Source organism: Rhinolophus sinicus, chromosome 16 (assembly GCF_057876585.1).
Source record: "Rhinolophus sinicus isolate RSI-liver-muscle chromosome 16, RSI-T2T, whole genome shotgun sequence".
Classification (NCBI taxonomy): domain Eukaryota; kingdom Metazoa; phylum Chordata; class Mammalia; order Chiroptera; family Rhinolophidae; genus Rhinolophus; species Rhinolophus sinicus.
In genome coordinates, this window is record NC_142516.1 from 192,932,344 (window position 1) to 192,954,189 (window position 21,846).

At 51.9% G+C, this 21,846-nt stretch overlaps 1 protein-coding gene across 14 annotated transcripts in view; it reads right to left on the minus strand.

Moving 5' to 3' along the window:
* Positions 1–377: 377 nt before the first annotated feature.
* FBXO25 (F-box protein 25) overlaps positions 378–21,846 on the minus strand; it is a 101,923-nt gene continuing 80,454 nt past the window's right edge. For 5 of the 14 annotated variants that reach the window (XM_088793067.1, XM_074329252.2, XM_074329249.2 and 2 more), the window contains 5 exons: positions 20,511–20,604; positions 19,283–19,467; positions 13,735–13,917; positions 10,580–10,723; positions 7,469–10,439 (listed from right to left, as the gene is read on the minus strand). In XM_088793067.1, coding sequence (XP_088649193.1) covers positions 10,233–10,439; positions 10,580–10,723; positions 13,735–13,917; positions 19,283–19,467; positions 20,511–20,604 — 813 coding nt within the window. In that variant the 3' untranslated portion in view covers positions 7,469–10,232. The other 9 variants (XM_088793068.1, XM_088793063.1, XM_074329255.2 and 6 more) reach the window with 6 other exon arrangements.

The following is a 21,846-nucleotide window of genomic DNA, read 5'->3' on the forward strand; positions in this document are numbered from 1 at the left end:
AGTGATTTTTTTCTTTAGAGACTGGGGCTTCAAAACACTCTTTTCCCTGGAGGCTTAGAATAGGCACAGTAACCTCGAAGGAGACGCCAAGAACTTCTGTTCTGTACAGAAGCTTCAAAGCTCAACACGCAGAAGCACGGAAGACAGCGTTTCCCTGGGAACCAGTGAGCGGACACCAGAGGCGGCGTCCCCTCTGAAGTCACCTTTCCAGGGGAGACACAAAACTCCAGGAAGGCAGGGGAGGGCACTGTACCCTAACATGTAACTGTTTCTCTCACTTTATATTTGGGAGCTTATGCGTCTTCAAAAAAGAGTACGATAAAAGATTAGAAAGATATGTTCAAATACGTATAATTACCTCAAAGGAGAATTACGGGTAGCATATAAAATATTTTGTGTATTGGCTTAAGAAAACTTTTTCACAATGAACATACTTTACTTTCTGCAAATCCAAAAGCGGGGTAACAAATATAAAATGGTGATGTCACCTAACTCTTTAAATAGAAAATGTCAAATATACACAGGAGACGAATGTATAAATCATACAGCCCACCACCCCCTGTATTTGCATGGCCCACCAGTTAAGAATGGTTGTACATTTTTAAATGGTGAACGAAACTGAGAGTAATAATAATATATCATGATGCATTAAAAGTACATGCAACTCAATCAATGGCTGTGTCCATGAAGTCTGAAGACTGCCACTCACTGGTGTAGGACTTTCTGTGGCTGCAAGAGAGAATGTGTGCCTGCAAGGCCCAAACGATTCCCCATGTGCCAAACGAACCCCGGATCAGCTCCTGGTTAGCCATCCTTCCAGCCTCCAGGATAACTCCTGGCCAATCTCCTTTTATCTATAGGTGCCCCTACCCCCAACCGAGTGCATTATGTTAAAGTAATCCCAGACACCTGAAATAACATCATCTTCATGTTGTTTAAATAAAAAACCAGGTGGGAACTCACGAAGTAGTCATAATTATAAACATACATGAACCAAAGGGCAGCAACCCTACATATATGAAGTCAACACTGGAGGAAGAAACAGACAATGCCACTGTGATCGCAGACTTAGTCCCCCCTCTTTCAATAAGGGACAGATAGTACCCATTGTTTGATAAGCTGATCACTTTAATACACACTAACAGAATGAAGGGAGAAAACATTTCAACTGATGCATGAAAAGCATTTGACAAAATTCAACACCTCTTCATAAAAACACCCAACAAGGAATGGAAGGCAACTGCCTCAACACAATAAAGGTGATATAAAAAGCCCACAGCCAGCATTACATCCAATGATGAGAGCCTGAGCATGTTTCCTTTACCATGAGGACCAGTAAGGGTGCCCACTCTCACCACTTCTATTCAACGTGGTACTGGCAGTCCCAGCCGGAGCAATTAGGAAAGAAAAAAATAAAATCCATCCAAATTGGAAGGGAAGAAGTAAAATTATCTGTTTGCAGATGACATTATTTTATATGTAGGAAACCACAAAGATTCTGCAACAAAATACAAGAACATGGCACATCCGCTGTGTTTCTACACAATAGCAATAAGAACTATGAAAAGGACATTTTAAAAATTCCATTTGTAACAGAAAGGAATAAAATACTTATGAATAAAGTACGTATGAATAAACCAAAGAAGCTAAAGAGTTTACACTGGAAACTACAAAACGTTGCTGAAAGAAATTAAAGACACAAATAAATGGAAAGACATCTGTGTTCCTGGGAGACTTGATGTCATCGTCAATACCACCCAAAGCCATCAGTGGAGTCAATGCAATCCCCATCAAACCACAATGGCGTCTTTGTTTTTTGGCAGAAATAGAAAAATCCATCCCAAACGGCACATGGAATGTCAAGAGACCCCAAATGGAGGCATCTCACTTCCTGATGTCAAGACTGACTGCACAGCTACAGCAGTGAAAGCAGGGTGGTCCCAGAATAAGGACAGTCACACAGACCAGAGAGCCCAGAAAGAAACCTTTGAGTCTGTGGTCCAATGATTTTCAACAACGGTGCTGAGATCATGCAATGGGCAAAGGACAGTCTTTTTAACAAAACATGCAGGGAAAATGACATCCACATGCACGAGAATGAAGTTTGGTCCCTTCCTCATGCCCTAGGCAAACAATGGATCCAAGACCTAAAACTATAGAAGTTTTAGAAGAAAACAGGGAGGAAAACTTCGACACTGGATTTGGCAATGATTTCTTGGATATGACATGAAACACAGCCAAGAGAAGAAAACAAGAGAGAAACTGGACTACATCAAAAGTGAAAACCTCTGTGCATCAAAGGACACCATGAGCAGAGTGGAAGGACCACCTCCACCACGGGAGGGAGCATTTGCAGATCTGTATCTGAGAAGGAGTCAGCGTCCAGAATCTATAAAGAACTACAACTCAACAACAAAAACACACACAAGTCCATTTAAAAATGGGCAAAAGACTTGAACAGACATTCCCCCAAATGAGATACACAAAGGCCAGTCAGCACCGAATGGACACGTGTGCAGCGACACTTGTCATCAGGTGAACGTGCATCAAAGCCACACCCACGAGGACGGCTGTTCCACAAGAACAAAAAGAAAACGAGAAAACAAGCGCTGGCGAGGATGGAGAGAAACTGGACCCTCGTGCAGCGCTGGTGGGGGTGGTGCAGCCGCTGTGGAGAACGGTAAGCAGGGTCCCTCCAACAATTAAAGCTGGAACTACCGTACAACCCAGCAGTCCCACTTCTGGGTCTTTATCTGAACAAAATTCCACTTGTGGAAGACCTGAAAGCAGGATCCTGAAGAGAGATTTGCACACCCATGTTCACACCAGCACTATGCACAGAAGCCAAAAGGTACGAGCAGCCGGAGTGAGCATGGACGGAGGAGCAGATTAGCGAAATGCGGTGCCCACAAGGGGACATCACTCAGCCTTACAAGGGGAGCACGTCCTGACACCTGCTACAACATGGGTGTACCTTGAGGGCACCATGCTGAGTGAAACAAGCCCGTCACAGAAGGACAAACGCTGTGGGGTTCCACTCACACGAGGTCCCTAGGACTCACACTCAGTGAGACAGGAAGTAGGTGGTGGGGGAGGGGTGGGGGTGTGACTGTTTCATGGGGACAGAGGCTCCTTGCCAGATGGAAAAGCTCTGGACATGATGACGGTGGTGATGGTGGCACAACGAAGAGAATGCACTTAATGCCACTCACCTGTGCACTTAAAAGTGGTTCAGATGGGGCCGGCCCGGTGGCTCAGGCGGTTAGAGCTCCGTGCTCCTAACTCTGAAGGCTGCCGGTTCAATTCCCACATGGGCCAGTGGGCTCTCAACCACAAGGTTGCCAGTTCAACTCCTCAAGTCCCGCAAGGGATGGTGGGCTCCGCCCCCTGCAACTAAGATTGAACACGGCACCTTGAGCTGAGCTGCCTCCCGGATGGCTCAGTTGGTTGGAGCGTGTCCTCTCAACCACAAGGTTGCCAGTTCAATTCCTCGAGTCCCGCAAGGGATAGTGGGCTGCGCCCCCTGCAACTGGAAAACGGCAACTGGACCTGGAGCTGAGCTACGCCCTCCACAACTAAGACTGAAAGGACAACAACTTGACTTGGAAAAAAGGCCTGGAAGTACACATTGTTCCCCAATAAAGTACTGTTTCCCTTCCCCAATAAAATAAAATAAAATAAAATAAAAAGTGATTCAGACAATAAGATTTGTGTATTTTACCATAAGTTAAAAATTTTGCATTAGAATTTTCTGTAAATAGTAAAAAGCTACTTGCTTGCATCTGTGCAAACTTCTCAAACAACTATCGAAAGTGAAATTTTTATCCCCAAAACAACACAGCTGAGGTGTCTCTCGCGGCTCACGCAGAAGGCCAACAGACATGACATCTGTGACAAGCTGAGCTCGGTTTCGTCCCACAGTGCCGTCTGGGCTTGGATGCACGTGTTGGATGACAGTGGGCAGCTGCATTCCTCCCCTTACTCTATTTATCTTGTTACTTATGGGAAAGAATGGCGACTTCAAGAGATTAATATCCTCTTTAAAAATTTATACAAAAAAGACCAAAGCCCCAAAAGTAAAACAAGCAACACACATGAGGTAATTTACCAAAAATGAAAAAAAAAAAAACCAAACAGCCAGTAAATAAATATACAGAAGACATATTAAACCTCACATCCCATTCCTCACGTATTAAAATAGCACCAACAGAAAAAGAAATGGTAATATCCAACATATTTCATCTCTTAGAAAGATAATAACAACTTCTGTTTTCATGAGCAATCTGAAAATTTCCTTAAAATTGTTTGACTTATTCCCTTGGTTCTCCTCTTTTATCTTAAGGAGAGAATCAGATGCACAAACGACAATGATGCTTAACGCAGATTTACTTTGTTATTAGCAAAAATTGGAAACAACCTGAGACTCTGAGTCCCATCTCCGTGATACCCCGGAGCCAATGAAAACCACAAACTCTTTCGACAAAAAGGCTGGTTATGCAATGAAAATGCCACCCAAGACACTCACGGTTTTATGACATGCTGTTATCCAGGACACAGGCAGAGGCCCTGGGTCCCTACTTCATGTGCAGGGGGAAACTCACTGGACAACTGAGAAGCCTCTTCTTGGCTACTGTGGTCAGTTCAGCACAGACCGTGCTGCTGAAAACCCAGAGTCTTTACTCACAAGTGTGCAAAACTGCAAATTTTAATATGCTTAGAAGAAAGAGATTAAAGAAGGGAAGCAGAAATTATTTTGCTTGGTTCCCCTGACCTTCATTCAAAGGTGAAAACAAGAGCAAGACATTTCTCCCCTGAGCTGTTGAGGGGTGACTGATCACATTCTTTCCAGCAAGCAGTTACCTGTGGGCAGCAGGATTATGGGTGATTTCATTTTGTTTTATACACTTTTACTGTCAAAATTTTCTAAAATGGACATCCATTATTTAAAAAATAAAACAATCTTTGAAAGGTTTAAATAAATGACATCAAAATAACTACAACTACTTTTTTCACTAAGATGCAAAACTGCCAAAGTTGAATCAGTAATGGGACTCATTACTTGTCTGTAAAGGTGATTTCCGTACAGAAGGGTCAGGCTGCCCGACTCATCATGCTCAGTAGTGGCCTGTCCGCTCCCAGTGCTGCAGTAGGCGTCCGCCCCAGGAGCACAGCCTCACCACTCACACCTCTGCTGTTCAGACATTCTGCACAATTCACACCCCAGTCGCTCAACACCAGGACGGATATACAAATACTTTCCTAGGTTCATTTTGCATTCACAGAGGAGTCATTTGGGCACAACCCAAATGCAGTTAAAATATACCTTAAGAAAAATAAATATTCTGCACAACGTATTTACAAGGATCAATTTTTCTGTCACCGTCCCCAATTACTACAAAATCAGGAAACTATGATTTGACAGTTAAGAAGCATATTATTGGCCCTAAGTGTCAGTTCAGCACAGAATGTGCTGCTGAAAATCCAAACTCTTTATTGAACCACATTTATAAATATTAAAAGTTGAAAATTTTAATATGCTTAGAAGAAAGGAATCTTTTAAAGAAGGAAGTTGAAATGATTTCGTTTGGGTCCCCGGGCAAGGTCCCCTTTCAAAGATGAAAACACACCAACATGTCCCTCCCCGTGGGCGCCCAGGAGCAGCCTCTCTGTCCGTCCTCTCCCCACAGCGGCCTCTGGTCACTGTCCCCGTCGGCACTCGTCACAAAGGACACTTACAAACAGCTCCTGCATGGACGCACGCACGCGGCCCTCAGACAGCGAAGCGGCCGGTGAGGCGCCTCTAAAACTTGAAAAGGTCGATGAAGTGCTGTGGGGACACGGGCAGGAAGCAGCTGTCAGGGTCGGTGGCCGTGCAAGGGTGTCCGGAGTCCTGTGAAAGGAGGGGTCAGGCATTATACAGATGGGCCACCAGTTGTTTGTTAAATGGTCCCCAGACCCCATCTCAAAGGGGCATGGAAAATAACGGGTGAGAATTAGGGAAACAGGCAGCCACAGCGGTTTTGCAGTTGAGACATGTCCTGTCGGGATTTCTGCTCCACTTGGTGGACAGACAGACAGCAGGCCCAGCGCCGGTCCCGGGAAGCTGTGCCTGGGCCTGTGTCAGGGGAGGGGAACCCCAGGTCTCTCTCCCAGATCCTGGTCCTGATCTTAACCCCCGCCATGGTGCCCGTCGCCTGTCCTTGAACCACTGCCTGGCGCTCCCACAACACGCAACTGAAGACCCAGGATTGTACTGAACAGGAAAGACGACAAAAGGCCGATAGGTTTTGTGTAGGAAGACTGACAAACTGTGGAGAACGAGGCTCCTACAGAATACAGACAGTGGGAGTCAGAGGACATGTGAGGTCAGCGCATTCTCTCAGGGGCCGTGGCTGGAGACGTGACCATCCCAGGTGCTGTGTGGCTTCTTGTACCTGATGGACACATCTAGAGCGTCCCCTTAAGGCGGGTCTATAAGATAGTTCATTAAACCCTCTGGTGGTGGCTGAAGTAAGTAGGCGTTGCAGTTTGGCCGCTGGGCGCACCCACCAGCCAAGTTGTGCATCTGGGCCAGCTAAGTGTGGCTGGTCGCCTAGGCAATGGCGTGGCTGCAGGGCCCGCACAGCACCGGGGTTAGTCCCCAGTCCCTGGCAGGGCAGGTGTGGTGACGCACGAGATACCTTGAATAACAAAGCGAGGCGGCAGTCCTCGGAGGTGAAGACAGATCAGGAAGGAATGCAGCAAGGGAGGGAAAACGGAGAAGGTTAGAGGAGCAGACTGTTCAGGCACTTAGATCGGATGCACGTCATTCATGAAAACCACCCCGATCATCAGGTAAGTACATGTGGGCAGCACAGGTGTTACCAAAGCAAGCATACGGGACTCTGTCAAATGCCCCCCAAGACCCGTGCAACACACGGCCGGCCTGCAGACAGCGCTAAGTATTTCCACTTCCTGTACGTCTCAGGTCGACAGCTGATGAGGCTGCCGTGCCCCACGGCCTTCCGGGTGTTCACTGGAAACATGACAGGCGCTGCTGCTGTTTTCTTGGAGTTCATACTGAACGAGCTTGTAGCAGGGCTGTGGAAAGTCCTGGACGCCAACTGCTGAGCAACGTGCGTCACCACGCTTGCTCCCTGTGTGTCCCGCTTGCAGGACACTCCTTTCTGCCACGTCATGTTTGTCCACCAAGACCAGCACCAACATGCCGCCTTCACAGCAATGTCCCTGCCGGCCACGCGGAAGGTGCCGCAGCAGCAGCCCACGAGCCTCTGCAGCGCCCTGGGCGCTCTGTCATCTGGAGCTGCCCCGTCACGCCGGCCCCCCTGCAGCCCTGCTCCCGCCGTCCTCACAGGATCTGAACGCACTTCTGGAGGGGACACAGCCACCGAAAGGGCTGGAGTCTTGGCTGCTGCTCCTGGCTTTTCGCTGTATTTGTTCACGTGTAGTCTTAACTGGACTTCTGCAAAGTGGAGAAGCGCGGACGTTCAGTTGGAGAAGCAGCGTACATAAAGCAGACTGCTTTCCCTCTAGAGCTCCTCAGTGACCCTGGGGCAGTGGTCACCTCCACGGACCCCACTAGGCAGCCTTTCGTTGCATAGATTAACTCAGCGGAATGGCTGTATATTCTTCAAAAGACCAGAATATAGCTTCCTGCTTGCTCTGCTGGCTCTGTCGTAAAGGCTGAGAGAAAACGGGAAGCCCTCGCTCCAGCGAAGCCAGAACAGACGGACAATGACGACACACCAGATGCAGACAGTGACCACCGCTGACCGACCGGCACGCTGTCTGCCTCCCCGTTTCTTAACGGGTTTGATACTCAGTTAACACAAAATATTGGGTAAAAGCACAGCAAGCATGTGTGAGGTGCTGTGTAATCGTCACAACGCTGTGGCAGGTTCTGGCCCCAAACGCAGCCCTGCAGGACAGGGCGCCCGTCGGCTCGGCCGGAAAGACGGGGGCAGCAAAGGAGGAAGGGCCCGGCTTCCTCGGGAGCTGACAGCAAGCAGGTGCTGCCAGAAACTGCAGAGACTGACCTGTTTTTACACCTTCATGTACAGATTCAGAAATTAAAACGCTGGTGTAAGCATGTCCTCTGCAATGATGCCGACAGAAAAGGACGCGATGTGACATGCTGAGGCCGTCCTCGAGGCTGTCACTGCAGGGACGTGTAGGCTCCCAGTGTCACGAGCAAGACTATGAACACCACAAAGACAGGCAGGTGTCCCTTAAGAAAGCCTTGTTCTGGAGTTTCGTAACATGGCTACACATGCTGGTTCCTGCAGGTGCTCACTAAACAAGAGAATGTGCAGGCGGATTCTTCTGGAAAGCTGGAAGTTCCGTCTCCGTTTTTAAGAACCAGAACTTCCCAACACAGGGGACTGAGCAGCATGCTTGAGGCAGCCCAACAGCGCCGACCGGGAGAGAGCTTCTGTGGACGTCGTGGGAGAGACGGGGTCCCAGCGTGCTTCGGTTCTTCTCAGGAAAGTGTCTGACCATCACACGCAAGACTGAAAGATTTCTATCCCATGAACAGTAGTTTCCCCAGAAAAATGTCACAGCTTCTAATATTTCTTGAGAATAAAGCAGTCTGCTCAGGAGGAAAACAGAAAACTCTTGGGAGAAGCACCCAGTCAAGGCAGAAATCCAACATATGTCATCTGTCACCGTGTCACTGAAGACACAGCCTGTGTTTCCAGTCATGGCTAGTGATTCCGAGGCACAAGGCACTGCTGGCACAGGCCAGTCTGGCCCCACCAGTGGGAGGGACACCCACGGCCCCACACTCAGTCACCTTTTTTCTGTTCACCATCATCTGCCTGTGAGTGTGTGTCCGTGTGTTGGGCCCTGTGACCGATGACAAGGGAGCAAAACAAGGGCTCCCTTCTGTGCATCTGTAGCCCCCGACCGAGCGACTGCTGGTCCTTTCGCTACCAGACACGCCTGAGTGCCCCGCATGCAGCACGGGCAGTGAGTGTGGACACGACGCTCTCAGGGAACAACGGCATGACTGCCAAACCCGGGACGTACTGGGTAGTTCCGAGAAGGAAGGCATACAAAACTACAAAGCAAATTGGAAATAACCGCAGCTCATGCTGTGCACGCAGGGAGGTACCAGTGTTTACGACACTGCTGCTGTGGACACGTGGACAAGATGTGTGGCACAGTGAGGGGCCCTCTACTCACTGCACAACCACGGGTTACGTTTAAAAAGAAGCCACATAGAAACGTAATTTGCACTGAAAAGAGTTTAACGTAGCCGTCTAACAACCGACCGTCCGCTGTGATCCATCCAACCATCAGAGACAAATGCAGAAAAAAAGAAACCGTCACTTGCCACACACGTGTCAGACTACGACAGGCCTCACAAGCCACGTCCCCTCGGTCACCATGGAGCTGAGGGCCTCCTGTCTCCTAGTGACCTCGGGACGGGTAGGACAGTGGAGCGTGACACGTCCCTCGTGCGGATGCAGTGCCTGCACCTGGTCAGAACGACGGCTCTGGGCCCTGGATCCCCCACACTGCACTTCCTGTTGTCGCTGCAGGTACTCTTTTGACCACACATAACGCCTGCTTTTGAGCAGCACCGAGCACGGCGGGCAGCAGCCTCGTCCATCTCGAGCTTCCTGTGTCTTTGCTGCATCCTCCTTGCCTCTATTGGGCCAGTCCACTTAGTGCGGTGCCGGGCTGGACAGGCCTGTAGCCAGGAGCAGCTGTGCCATCCAGGGGTGTGAGGCCCTGTGATGCTCGTACACCACCAGGTGACGCATTTCTCAGAACGTACCCCGTCCCTGAGTAGCACGTGACTATAAACAAACAAGTAGGGGTGCACCAGGTACCAGCCTCACCGCCCTAAGTCCGAGAGGTGAGGGTCTCGGCGAGTCCAGGAGGTACCCGGTCACTCACGGCCAGCCGACCACAGGGACACGGGAAGTTTACCTCTCACTGCGGAGAAGCTGTTTTTATCAGAGTCGCTGTGGACAGTCTCGGGCCAAAGGGCTTCCCATCGGCACTGCAGTTGCCGGAGATGGTTTCCAAGTTGAAGTCTCTCACTGAAGGGCCTACTTTAGTTTTGACCCAATAAATGAGAAAACACATGTTCACTTTACAGCCTGTGACGCGTGTGAGGAGCTGTGAGAAGAAGAGCCACTGGAGGCACGGCGAGTAGGGGGCTGTTCCTGAGGTCAGCGACATGTGACGGCTGGGGACAAGCTGAGGGCTGCTAGGGGAGTTCAGAGCCACTGCCAGGAAAAGCTGCCCGCCCCCCGCCCCCCCTCCCGTCCCTGGGGGATGCTCCCCTGGGGGACGTGCCTCCTACACGCTGATGTCACAAGGGGCAGGACAGAGCCATCCAGGGGAGAAGAATGGCCCAACGTTTGGTTCTCAACGTCTCTCACGCAAACCCCAGCTGTCCGTGGCACTTTCATGGACCGATTTCCCTGTGTGGGGATACACAGCTCATTTTCTTTCTTCTCACATGTGGAACTTCCGACTTTTTTAAGTAGTGCATTTAAGAGACGAGTATTTGTTTCACCCAATGTTAATCCTCAAATTCCAACTGTGTGTTTAAAATCCTTACCTTCCAGAAGAGGATGCTGCAGTGCCGACAGAAGTGCAGAGTGTCCCCGTACTGCTCTCGGGGCGGGTAGCACTTCTGAAGGGCGAAGTATGTCAGCTTCCATTCGATATGACCGTTTTCTGAAAGGATCAAATGTCTGCAAAACTAGACATAAAAAAACTCTGTTTAGAATCAGTTGGTTCTCCTAGCAGAGCACTTTTGAAAGGCAGTGCAATGCATGGAATACTCAATGACTTGAAATTGAACTTGGATTAAATCAAATAAACCCTCAACTGTCACATAGCTGTTTCACTTACATGTTCTGACCTGGAAGGATCTCCAAGGCATACTATTAAGGTAAACGTAAGTCTCACCATTGTTTTGCACACCTGAAACTAACACTACACTGCATGCCAACTGCAACTGAGAAAGAAACAGTAAGTTACATGCACCGTGCAGCTGATATGGGACTTGTATCTAGAATACACAAAGAACACTAACAACAGTAATAAAAAGACAACCCAATTAAAATATGGGCACAGGGGACGGCCAGTCAGCTCAGCTGGTTAGAGTGCGGTGCTCTTAACAACAAGGTTGCCGGTTCGATCCCTACATGGGCCACTGTGAGCTGCGCCCTCCACAACGAGATTGAAACAACTACTTGACTTGGAGCTGATGGGTCCTGGAAAAACACAGTTACAAAAAAAAAGGGGGGGGGACCCAGAACTTGAAAAGACATTTCTCCAAAGTGTACAAATGGCCAAAGATGCTCAAGGGTCAGTCACCAGGAAGTGGGGCGAGCCACCACCTCACACCAACGAGGACGCTGTGTCAAAAGCAGACAATAGTCGTGTAGCAGAGGAGGTGGAGTGGTCGGGACCCTTGTCCACTGCTGGGCTGCAACAGTGCCGCCGCTGTGGACAAAGGCCGGCTGCTCCTCAGAAAGCTGAACATGCCACTGCCATCTGGCCCCCGTGTCCACTCCCAAGAGAAATGGAAGGGCGCGTCCACACAAATGTGGACGGACAGCGGTGCTCACAGCAAGGAGAAGCATAAGAGCCCCCCGGGGGAACGACATGTGTCCCCCAGCTGTTGAGGGACAAACACCAGGTCTGTGCTGAGTGGCCGCCAGAGCGCCGTGGGGAGGGCCACGGGCTGGCTGGGGCTCACGTGACTGAGGCGGAGGACTTCATGCTTCCGGGACCAGAAGCCATGGCTGCACTTTCAGGAAATGTCCAGAGCAGGGCGGCCCCCAGGAGAAGACGATGGGACCTTCAGGCCAGCACGAGGGCTACAGGGGTGGGGCCTCGTGTGAGGTGTGGATGACGTGTCCTGAACGGCTCTGAGGCGAGGGGCGCAGTGTGAGTGGGAGCTTCGTGAAGCTGTGAGAAAACAACTTCATGTCTGTGCCTGAGCCGAGCTCTATGCACACACTGAAGGGTCAATAGGGTGCCCATGGGGGAGGGGAGGAGGGGCCGGCTGCCCCTCTGAACATGCACAGGCTGACTCCGCAGATATGGGGGTGGCTTCCAGGCCTCCGCAGCAAAGCAAGTCGGTGGAGGGTCTCGCCCTCCTCTGTGAAGTGCAACAAAGTGAGGTGTGGACTGGTACTCATGGAGACTCGTCCACACACACCTCGCTTGTATATTTGAGAATCAGTTTACTTTTTAAGACTGAAAATAATCACTTGGGTAACGTACGCATACTCCAGGTGTGTCTTTGAGGACTTTGTTTGAAATCGTGATGGAGTCAATGAGAAAATTCTTGTCTCTAACAGAATTTGCAAAGAGGACAGCTTGAGCAACACAAGCAGTTACAGGTCTGGTTACAGTGCTTTCTGTGGCCTCCGCGCACTGTGAAAGATAATTCCTGGGGAGTAAGACAGCTCCCGGGGTCTCACTCCCGCGCTGTGACTAAGGCCAACCGAGCATCTCCCGACGGTTTGCTCTAATCTCAAACCCAACGTCCGGCCACAGGCTCAGGCCACCTCTTCCTTCTAGCACTGTCTCAACTGTGTCAGCCATCCTTCACAGGTCACCCGGGCCACCCATAAAGCCATTTCCAGCATGCTGGTCTTTCTTTGGCGTCTCACTGTTGGTTACTGAGCCCTGAAGAACACATCATATATTTTGGATGCTGTGTTTTTATATTTGGTCAAGAAAACGTATGCAGGCCAGACGCACCTGTAAGTGCTGACTACTCACTGGAACCACAGAAGATGGACTCTCTTAATTTAAAGCAGCTCCTTTCAGGAAATGCAAGGACCTCTGAAGTACCTGTCGGCTCTCTGACCACACCCTAGTCAACAGCTGGGGCTGCAAACACGCAGGGGACGGTGGCCAGCCAGGCGCATCCCACCGGCCCGTATGAGCAGATGAGAAGGGTCCACTTGTCTCCGCCACCCCAGACGTACCTCATCCCCTCTGTCCCTGGGCTATAAACCATCCCCTCAAATATGCCGCCCCCCCCATATCCGGTGCTGATTTAGATCTCGATCTACTTCCTCCCTATTCAAGTTAACACTGGATTCTCTGATCTACCCCCAACAAGCCTCCCCCCCAACAGTCTCCTGGGGTCACCCATCACCATTGCAGGACTCAGTCTGACTGCCTGGGAGCCGCGGCGCCTCGTCTTGAGCCCCTGGGCCTCCTGAGTAGACAGTGTCTGCAGTGCACTCAGAGCTCAGCACTCCACGGCGTTTGTCACCATCTCAGCCAGAGTTGGCTCTCAGGATACGCATGTGCCCGCCTCCCCTCTGGGAAGGAGCACAGCACCCCGAGGATGACCGGCTGCGTGATGCTCTCTGCTGGGTCCCACACCAGAGCCAGGGGAGCACAGGGAAGCAGGCACTGGACAGCCACCGCTGGCCCCCAACCACAGCAACCGAGGCGCAAAGGGCGGCCTGACTAACGGACACACACCGCGCTGGGAGTCAGCAAACTGAAGGGAGGAGATGCCTCCGACAGACGAGAAGAACCGAGCACGTCTGTTCTGGGCTGTGTTCGGAATCGGGGTTCTAGAACACGAAACGTAAGCTTTCTCAGCTGTGGAAGAGAATTCCCAGCATGTGCACTTCTGATAAACTCCGAGCATTTCTGGTTCTGTAGCGGTACACCTGGAAAGCCAGCACCCGAAGTGGCCAGGTGGGGGCAGCCTTTCCGGCAGCGGGGACTCACCTGCTTCTCTGCAAAGTGGTACTGGCACAGTGCCTTCCACAGCCGCCTGTCCTCACTGAGCATGCGGAGTGCAGGGGTCACCTGGCCCAGCGTGACGATGTCCCAGCCATCCGACAGTCGGTACAAGATGCTGTTCAGCGTGTGTAAGGGAAGGTCGCTGAGAGTGAGGCTGTGTCCCACCTGCTGGGAGACACAACAGCCGCCTTCCGTCACTGGGCCTAACGGCCAGGCGACAAGAGGTGGTTCACGCACGGCAGCACAGACACACCTGAAACACGACTGCACCCCCCCACCTGCGCAGCACACACACCTGCGTCCAGTCCCTCATCCTCCTCTTGGCAGCCAGGCAGAGCTGACCAGTGAGTGACGGACTGGGAAGCGGAGAAGCCAGAGCAGGACAGAGGCCGTTGTTGCCGACAGCTCCTCCACGACCCTGTCCACGTGTGAGCTTTATTCACTAGCCGGTGACACTCAAGACAGACACCTGGACAGTGTCAGGTTCTCGGCCTTGGGCCACTGCAGCCAGGATAGTGGACTAATGTGTCACTGAGGTCCCTTCCAGCTTTAAACCTCTGACTTCCCATGTATGAGGCACATCTCCCTCACACAAGCTGGCGGTCCTCACTGCCCTCGTCCCTCAGAAAGGCTGGCCACAAAGACCGTCCGTATGACACCGGGGGCCAAAGCAAAGGGCCTGTGGCCTTCAGGGGACAAGAGACGTCTGGGCTCACTGCTCACCTGCGTCTCCCCAGGAGCCTCCTGTTGGCAGACGGGGTCACGTTTCAGCAGTAGGGCCGGGGGCGTGTGACAAGCCTGCATGGTCCCACCCAACTCTGCCCCCTCTGCCCGCTGGGACGCTGGTACCCAGACACTCCTGCATGCTCCCACCCTGGCGAGATTGTCCCCAGCTGGTCAGTGTACTCAGCCCTGGGGACAGCTGGCTTCCTTTTATGGCTCTGGCAGCCCTGGGCACCGTGGGCGGTGTGGACGGATTAATCCTGGGTGTGGTGTGCAGGGTCTCCGTGCTCTGCATCCTCGCCGCTCCCATCACCGTCCTGCCATGGAGCCGCCGCGGGGTCTTCCTGGGCACCCGTGGGTGACGCGAGGTTACACTTCTTCCTCTTTGAAGTGCGCTGGCCGCTGGCCATCATAGGACCTCAGCAATGGCCAACAGTTATGTACGTACCTACCGTGTCCATCACGTGTCCCTTCACTGTCACACCCCCACGTGAGGTAGGACGCACACGTAGGCACCGTCAGGTCCTAATGTGGGCTCTGTGCCCCGGTGACACCCAGGTGCCCGCGGGCTCTGAGACGCAGGGGCAGGGACAAGGACTTGGCACTGCCCGGGCACATCAGATGCAGGGCTGGCCGGTGCCCCTTCCTCACCACTTGCATGTGGCAGAGGTATGGGTAGGTGTGGGCGTGACTTCACCCCCAACTTGCAGCCCCAACGACATTACAAGAATCAAGTCTTCTTCTGAAGAGCGGCTTCATTCTTTTAGTGTATGTGCTGCCGAAGCGAGCATGGCTTCATTCTTTATCAGACGGGACGTCACGAATACTTTATTGCAGAAATCCCAGGCTGAGAGTGGAAGGCGCCAGGGGCTCAGGAAGGAGCCATGGCTTCTGTGGTGACAGCTGGTTGCCTGCGTGTCGGGAAAGGCCCAGACACACGCACGGCCCTGCGGCGACATGGAGCAGCAGGAAGGAGGTGGCACAAAACTCTTGCCGACAGTATGTCCCGAGCCACACTGCTGCTGGTTGGCGGGGCGATGTCACCGGGACAGGAACAGTGGCCCCTCCCTCCAGCTGCGGGACAGTCTCAGCGGGTGCCCTTGTGGTAACAGAAGCCTTCCTCATTCCACTGCTCGTCACGGGGACAAACCATGTGGCTCCCAGCACTCGGTCCTGCCATGAGTCAGGGTCAGGGTTTCTGTCTCTCGTGCCCACTGAGCTCCGTCTAGTCTGTCTCCAAAGCACCTGCCCCTTCCTCAGCACGGAGCTGGGGCACAGCAAGGGGTTCTGCTTCACCCACGGGCTGTCTCCTCCTGCCACCTGAGGGGCCCCTCTCGGCGTCCCTTACACTGGGAACAGCCCAGGCTCCCGCATGGCCCCAGGCACCAGTGTTCAGCGTGGCCTGGCGCTGGGCTCTCTCTGTACTTCCTCTCTCGCACCTCGTCCCGGGCACCTGGGCACCCGGCACAGCTGTGACGGCACCAAGCGCAGGTTCCTGCGCCTCTAGCCACGCAGTTCTCTGTGTCCCCTGGTTCTGCAGTGGCATGCTGGCGCCAGCCTGTACTGGCTCACAAAAGCCAACTGCAGCTCTCAGGAACTCTGCGACCAGCTGACTTCTCCTTGGCTTGACATCAGCCTCATGGGACACCGACAAACGCTACCGCAGGCCTGTCCCCAGACAGCTAGTTTCTGAGTGCTGGGCGCACCCTACCTCGGTAACTGCCACTCCTCTTTAAGGCCCTGCTGCGTCACGCCGAGGCCATGCTGGGTGCACATCTGCTGCACGCCGGGCCCGCGTGCCAGGGCCGGTCCGTGACATCTCCTGGGGCACTACAGCCTCGTCTCCTGACCCGTGAGCAGGCCCACAGCAGGTGTCCTAAGTGAAATAGCCACGGAGTCATGTGCCAAGAAGGTAAGGGAGACATACACGCGTACCACGCCCACACCTCGCAGCATAAGAAGTTCACTTGTTTTACAAGCAAGGAGACATCAGTGCTGGTGTCATACAGACAGACTGCACACATTCACCACATGGCTGTGAGTCTTGGCAGAGGCTTTGCCATGAGTGGGGCGTTGGGGCTCTGGCGCTCGTCACAGGCCAACGAGCAGGCCACACACACGGGCTCCACTGGTCACAGAAGCACCAGCCGTTCTGAGGATGAAACACCAGCCTTTCTTTCAGACTGAGTCAGAAAAGGGAAGCTCGTCAACTCAGCACCAACACTGCCGAGGGCCTGGCAAATGTCCACACAAAACTGTTTCTGTGATTCTGGGTCGTTCGGCCCCGGGTCGCCATGAATAGCACCCCACACACGTCTGACTGGACTGCAGGTCGCCCAGAGCACTTTTCCCTGTGGGTTGAGTGGGACACTGACGACTCACAGTCACAGGGGATGTAGCCTAGACATCCCGCAAACCGAGGAAGGTGAGTATGACATTTACGTGTAGTTGACAGGTATTTAAAACCCAGTAGTCTCATGGCACACAGTACATCTTAATTTTATTTCTAATAAGCCACGTAGAAATTAAAGAAAAACTGCCATGTTTTCCAGAAAAAAATTTTTGCTAGCAGAAAGTAGTAGCTTGATGACAGCCATGGTTTCCGTCCACTGCCGCAAGGCGTCCCCCCGTTGCTCCTGGAAATGACATGGGGTGCGGCCTTCATAAGCAGTGGTAGCTCTCGTTCCCAGAAGCAGCATGACGGGGGCGCCCAGGGTGAGCCCCAGCGCACACAGAGCTGTACACAGATGGAGCGACTGCGGGTTCCTCATGTTCTGAAAGCCCTTCCTCACTGGGACCTGTGGGGCTCCCGGGACGATGCGAGCTTTGGATCAAGGGCTGTGTGTCCGGCACCTTCTGAGGGGGGTTGTCGGCTCACTGGGGAAGTGTCAGCCCTGAGGCTGCCAGAAAGAGCTCGACCCCACGACCCCGTGCGGCTGGGACTGGTGGCAGTGACCTGGAGACTCCAGCCCTACCTGCTGGGGTGGCCCCATCACTGACTGTAAATTAACAGGTGGCACGGAGCCCCGGGGTATCTAGATGAACTGTCTCCCATCTCACGGGCTGCTGGGCACCACAAATTCATTCCACTTGCTTTAGGTCACCTTCCTACCAGGCGACACCCCATTGAATGAGTCCTGCAGCGGGACGATGACCCCCCACACGGGCCCAGGATACCAAGCTCACCACAAAAGGCATGCGAGGGGCACTCGGGCTGTGCCGAAGACACCCAGCACCCACAAGCCACGCAGGTCCCAAGGCTGTTCCGAGGTCTCCGTGTGATGGGAGGACAGCTGGTTGTCACTGAGGCCGTCTCGGCTGACGTGTCCCACTCTCTGACTGACTCTCACACCGGCACCTTCTTTTCCCTACTCTCCAGCGTGACAGTGTGGGACCATCACCCCCAGCCGAGGCAGTACGCGGATGCTGCAGTAAGTAGAGCCAGCTCCGAGACTGGGTTGGGGTGTACCCCGGCCAAAGGCCACAGCCCCCCAGTATCTCCTCAGCGTGGCCACCGACACCCTGGAGGGCCAGTGAGGTGAATCACGGGCCACTGTCCCCCTACTCCCTGCCAAGGCTGTGTGAACAGAAAGGAGAACCAGAGGCAGCGAGGGGAATGCCACACACCCCTGCTTTCTCTTCCTCTCCCCGCTGGGACGTGCTGGCCCCACACTGGAGGTTCTCTGCTGTGTCCACTGGTCCGAGGCCGCTGTCAGCCCTTTCTCTCTGAATCATGTGCAGGCCCTGCCTGCAGCTCCTAGCCGAGCACTCTCTTCCCTGGGGAAGCTGACCACTGAGCCCACTGCGGCCACCACAGACCACACTCCCCAAGAGCTCACTGGCTGAGGTGGCGCCAGCATTCGGACCAGCCATGTGAGGGCCAGATGGCATGTGGGGCACACACGGCCTGGCCACTACGCCAGGCCTCCACAGCAAGCACTCTGCATGTGTCTTCCAGATGCCTCGCCTGTGTGAAGGGCAGTGACCAGAGAGCTAAGGTTCACTGTGGTGTCACATCCGTGGCTCTGCTTAGCTCGAGTGACCTGAACTGACTCCAGACCCATAACCAGGGAGTCACTTTCACTCTGTAAATGCCGTTTAGGTGGCAAGTAGGTGGCCAACACGGTGAGATATTCCCAGGTCACCTGGAAACAACTTCCCTCTCATGGAGCCTCAGGTTACAAAGGGAATTGTAGCCCCATCAGAAGGCAGTCTGCAGAACAGTTTAGACCGTGGGCACTAAGATATCTGTTCTGCTTATTCTTTCTCTTCACAGGATGAGAGAGAAATAGAGCACAGCCTAAAACACAGGCTTAGTTAATGGGGTAACACTTTTCTTGCTGCAACTCATCACCAGAATAAACAAAGACCACAACTGCCCCTTTTCCCCCATGTTCACTGTCGCCAAAGAACTGTGAGCAGGGGAGCACACAGCACACAGCACACAACAGCAGAAAGACCCAAGCGAGAGGAGAGAAACACCCTGGAGAAGCAACTAGATGAATGGAGGCAATCCTGGCAAATACAAGTGAGCTGTAATGTACTGAGTGTCATTTTAGCCCCAAACACCTAATTTTCTTTAAACGTAAATTTACCACCTTGTCCCCATGGAATCTGCTCTCTGCAATAACAACTATAAACCATTAAAGGGTCTTTGGTCTTATTCCATTTTAAAACAATTAACACCTACGAAAGGGTGAAGAAAAAGCATCTTTCCGAAAGCTCAACAGTCTTCCACACAGAGTCGAGGTCAGGACTTGTGTGGTGTAAAAGCTGTGGCCTCACCACTTTGAGGCAAAGAAATTCCTACCTGTGGCATCTGGAGGTTCTGGAGCTGCTGCTGCCAGGCGAGGACGGTCTCCAGGCGGCAAACCCACACGTTGATGTTGCCAACCAGCACGGACTTGCCGACCCCTCGGATGAGCACGCACAGCGTGGAGCCCAGGTCGTGCAGGAGCCCTTTGATGAGGCGCGGGTTCTGCTGGTCGTGGAGCACTGGGGCGACAGAACACAGCCAAGGACCCACGGCTACCACCGCCGCGGAGAGGACCCGGTTTCACACCCCGTGTCCGACTACAGAGGACCAGGATGTGGTATATACAATCGGTCCCGTTCGGAAGGAGTCCTCACACCTGCTGCCATGGGGACGGACCTGGAGGACACTCTGCCGCGTGACAGGAGTCAGCCACAGGACACATTCTGGGAGTCTCCTTATATGAGGTCCCTAGAGGAGTCAGATTCAGAGGGACAGGAGGTAGCTGGTGGGTGCCCAGGGCTGGGGAGGGGAGGCAAGTGAGTGTTTCATGGGGACAGAACGTCAGTTTAGGACAATGAGAAAGTTCCAGAGACGATGGTGGGGATGGTTGTATAGCAGTGTGAATGTGCTCAATGCAACTGAACTATACTGTACGCTTAGAAATGAGTATAAGAGCTAAGTTTATATTATGTATACTTTGCTGCAGTAAAAACAATGATCTAACTTCACTGCAACTCCAAACTGGCATCATTTCTGAGATACCACAAATATAAGATTACAAAAAAAACTTTAAAATATTTCCTGAAAGTGTATTTTCGGTTGAGTCTACAATTTTGACTTTAAAATTGTCAGTCTCTATTTTCTTTTATACTTACAAAGAGAACTGATACTTAAAAATGGCTTATATTCATAAATTCATATATGTGCATAAACTTAGGATGTGAAAGTTAGAGTTCCATTATTATTGGCCACTAATTAATCAATACAGACATTAAACTACAAAGAAAACTATAGTTTACTTGATGCCAGGTAAGATTTCATCAGTTAACTTTGCTTTCTTATTGGAATGTAGTCCTTTGTATGCAAAAAAAGCAACTGTTAAAAGAGTAAACAACAGGAACAGAACATGAAGACCTGGAGGGACCAACCTGCAAGCCTGTCGTGATGCAGCAGACATTATTGTTTTGACAATACACATGCTGGGGAAAAATAAGATATCCCATCTCCTCACAGTAAATTTCATCAAGATTTAGACGATTAAAAATATCGATCATCCTCTTACCCTTTTGAACGATTTTATCCAAAATGTTGAAGTAATTCTTTTGTGCCACACCACTCAATGAAGTTAACTGGGATTTTGCAATTAGCTGCAATAGCTTAAAAGAAAGAGGGAGAAAGCTAAGCATACATCTATTTAATACGCAAATACAAACCACAGTGATCTATATGCAACAGTGTGAGAATGTGCGAGGGACCGAGGAGGGAGTGCGGCCGCTCTCTTTCTCCTGCGTGAGACCGCGTTTGTGACGGGCCTTAGTGCTCAGTGACCTTCCGAGGACGTGACACCGATGACTGCTGGCTCAGGATGTCTGGCCCACTCTCAAAATGTAGATTCCAGCCTGTTTTTCCCTGAGGAATGTTTTCTTCATCTTGTCTTTAAACAGCTGTCCAATCCTACTATTCTGCACTCCTCTTTGAAGACAAACATTACCAATGTGCCCGGTGTCCTCTGGCTGTCTTCTAAAGCTGTTCTTTTCTTTCTAAGCCTTTCAACTCACAATTACTATTCCTTTGTCCTCAGCTTTCTCAGCTGTGCCGCCTCAGTCCCCTTCCATGGTGTCCCAGTTGCCGGTTCCCCTGTTCCTTTGGCCCCGTCATATCCACCACAGCCCTTCGTGGCCTCTGTCCTTCATCTGTCTGTCTGTCTCACACTGATCTATCTGGTTTCCGTCCTCCCCGGCCCGTTCGTGTTTCCCGACCATTGTCTGTCCCCACCGTCCCCGCCCCACTGGTGAGCGTCCTGCTGTCCCGCAGCCCTGGGGAGGCTTCTGCCGGTCCCCACGTGGACCTGAGTCTTGACCCTGTCCGGAGCCTGTGTGTGAACACTCATCTCCGAGTGAGGCAGGTTCCCCGACTGCCGCCCTCAGGAGGCCCCAGGGGGCTCCCCAGGCATTGGCAGCCCCACGCTGTCCTCTCCCTTGTCCCATGGGGACAAGGAACCCCATGCTATGTGACACATGGACTCAGGAGCAGACCTGAGGATTCCAGGATCTTCTGTTACAGCCGACATCGGAAGATGTCGTTTCTCATCTTTCCTCCTACATGAATCTTATTTTTAGGGCATTAACACATTTTATTGTACAGTTTAGACCAACACATTTAAGGGGAAAATTATAGGTAACGCCTGGAGTAGTAGCTGACAGCCAATTCCCGAATTAACACTAAGAAAGTTTTTTTAATTAAATACATCTTTTTTGTGCTAAGGAACTCTTTTGGGAAGATTCTGTTTTATAATAAGTGATGAAGTTCCTCCATGTCCAAATACCAAGTTTTCTTGCAAAGAGAAGGTGCCTAAAGGTTTAGTAAACTAACTGGCAATGGTGATAAACAACGCCGCT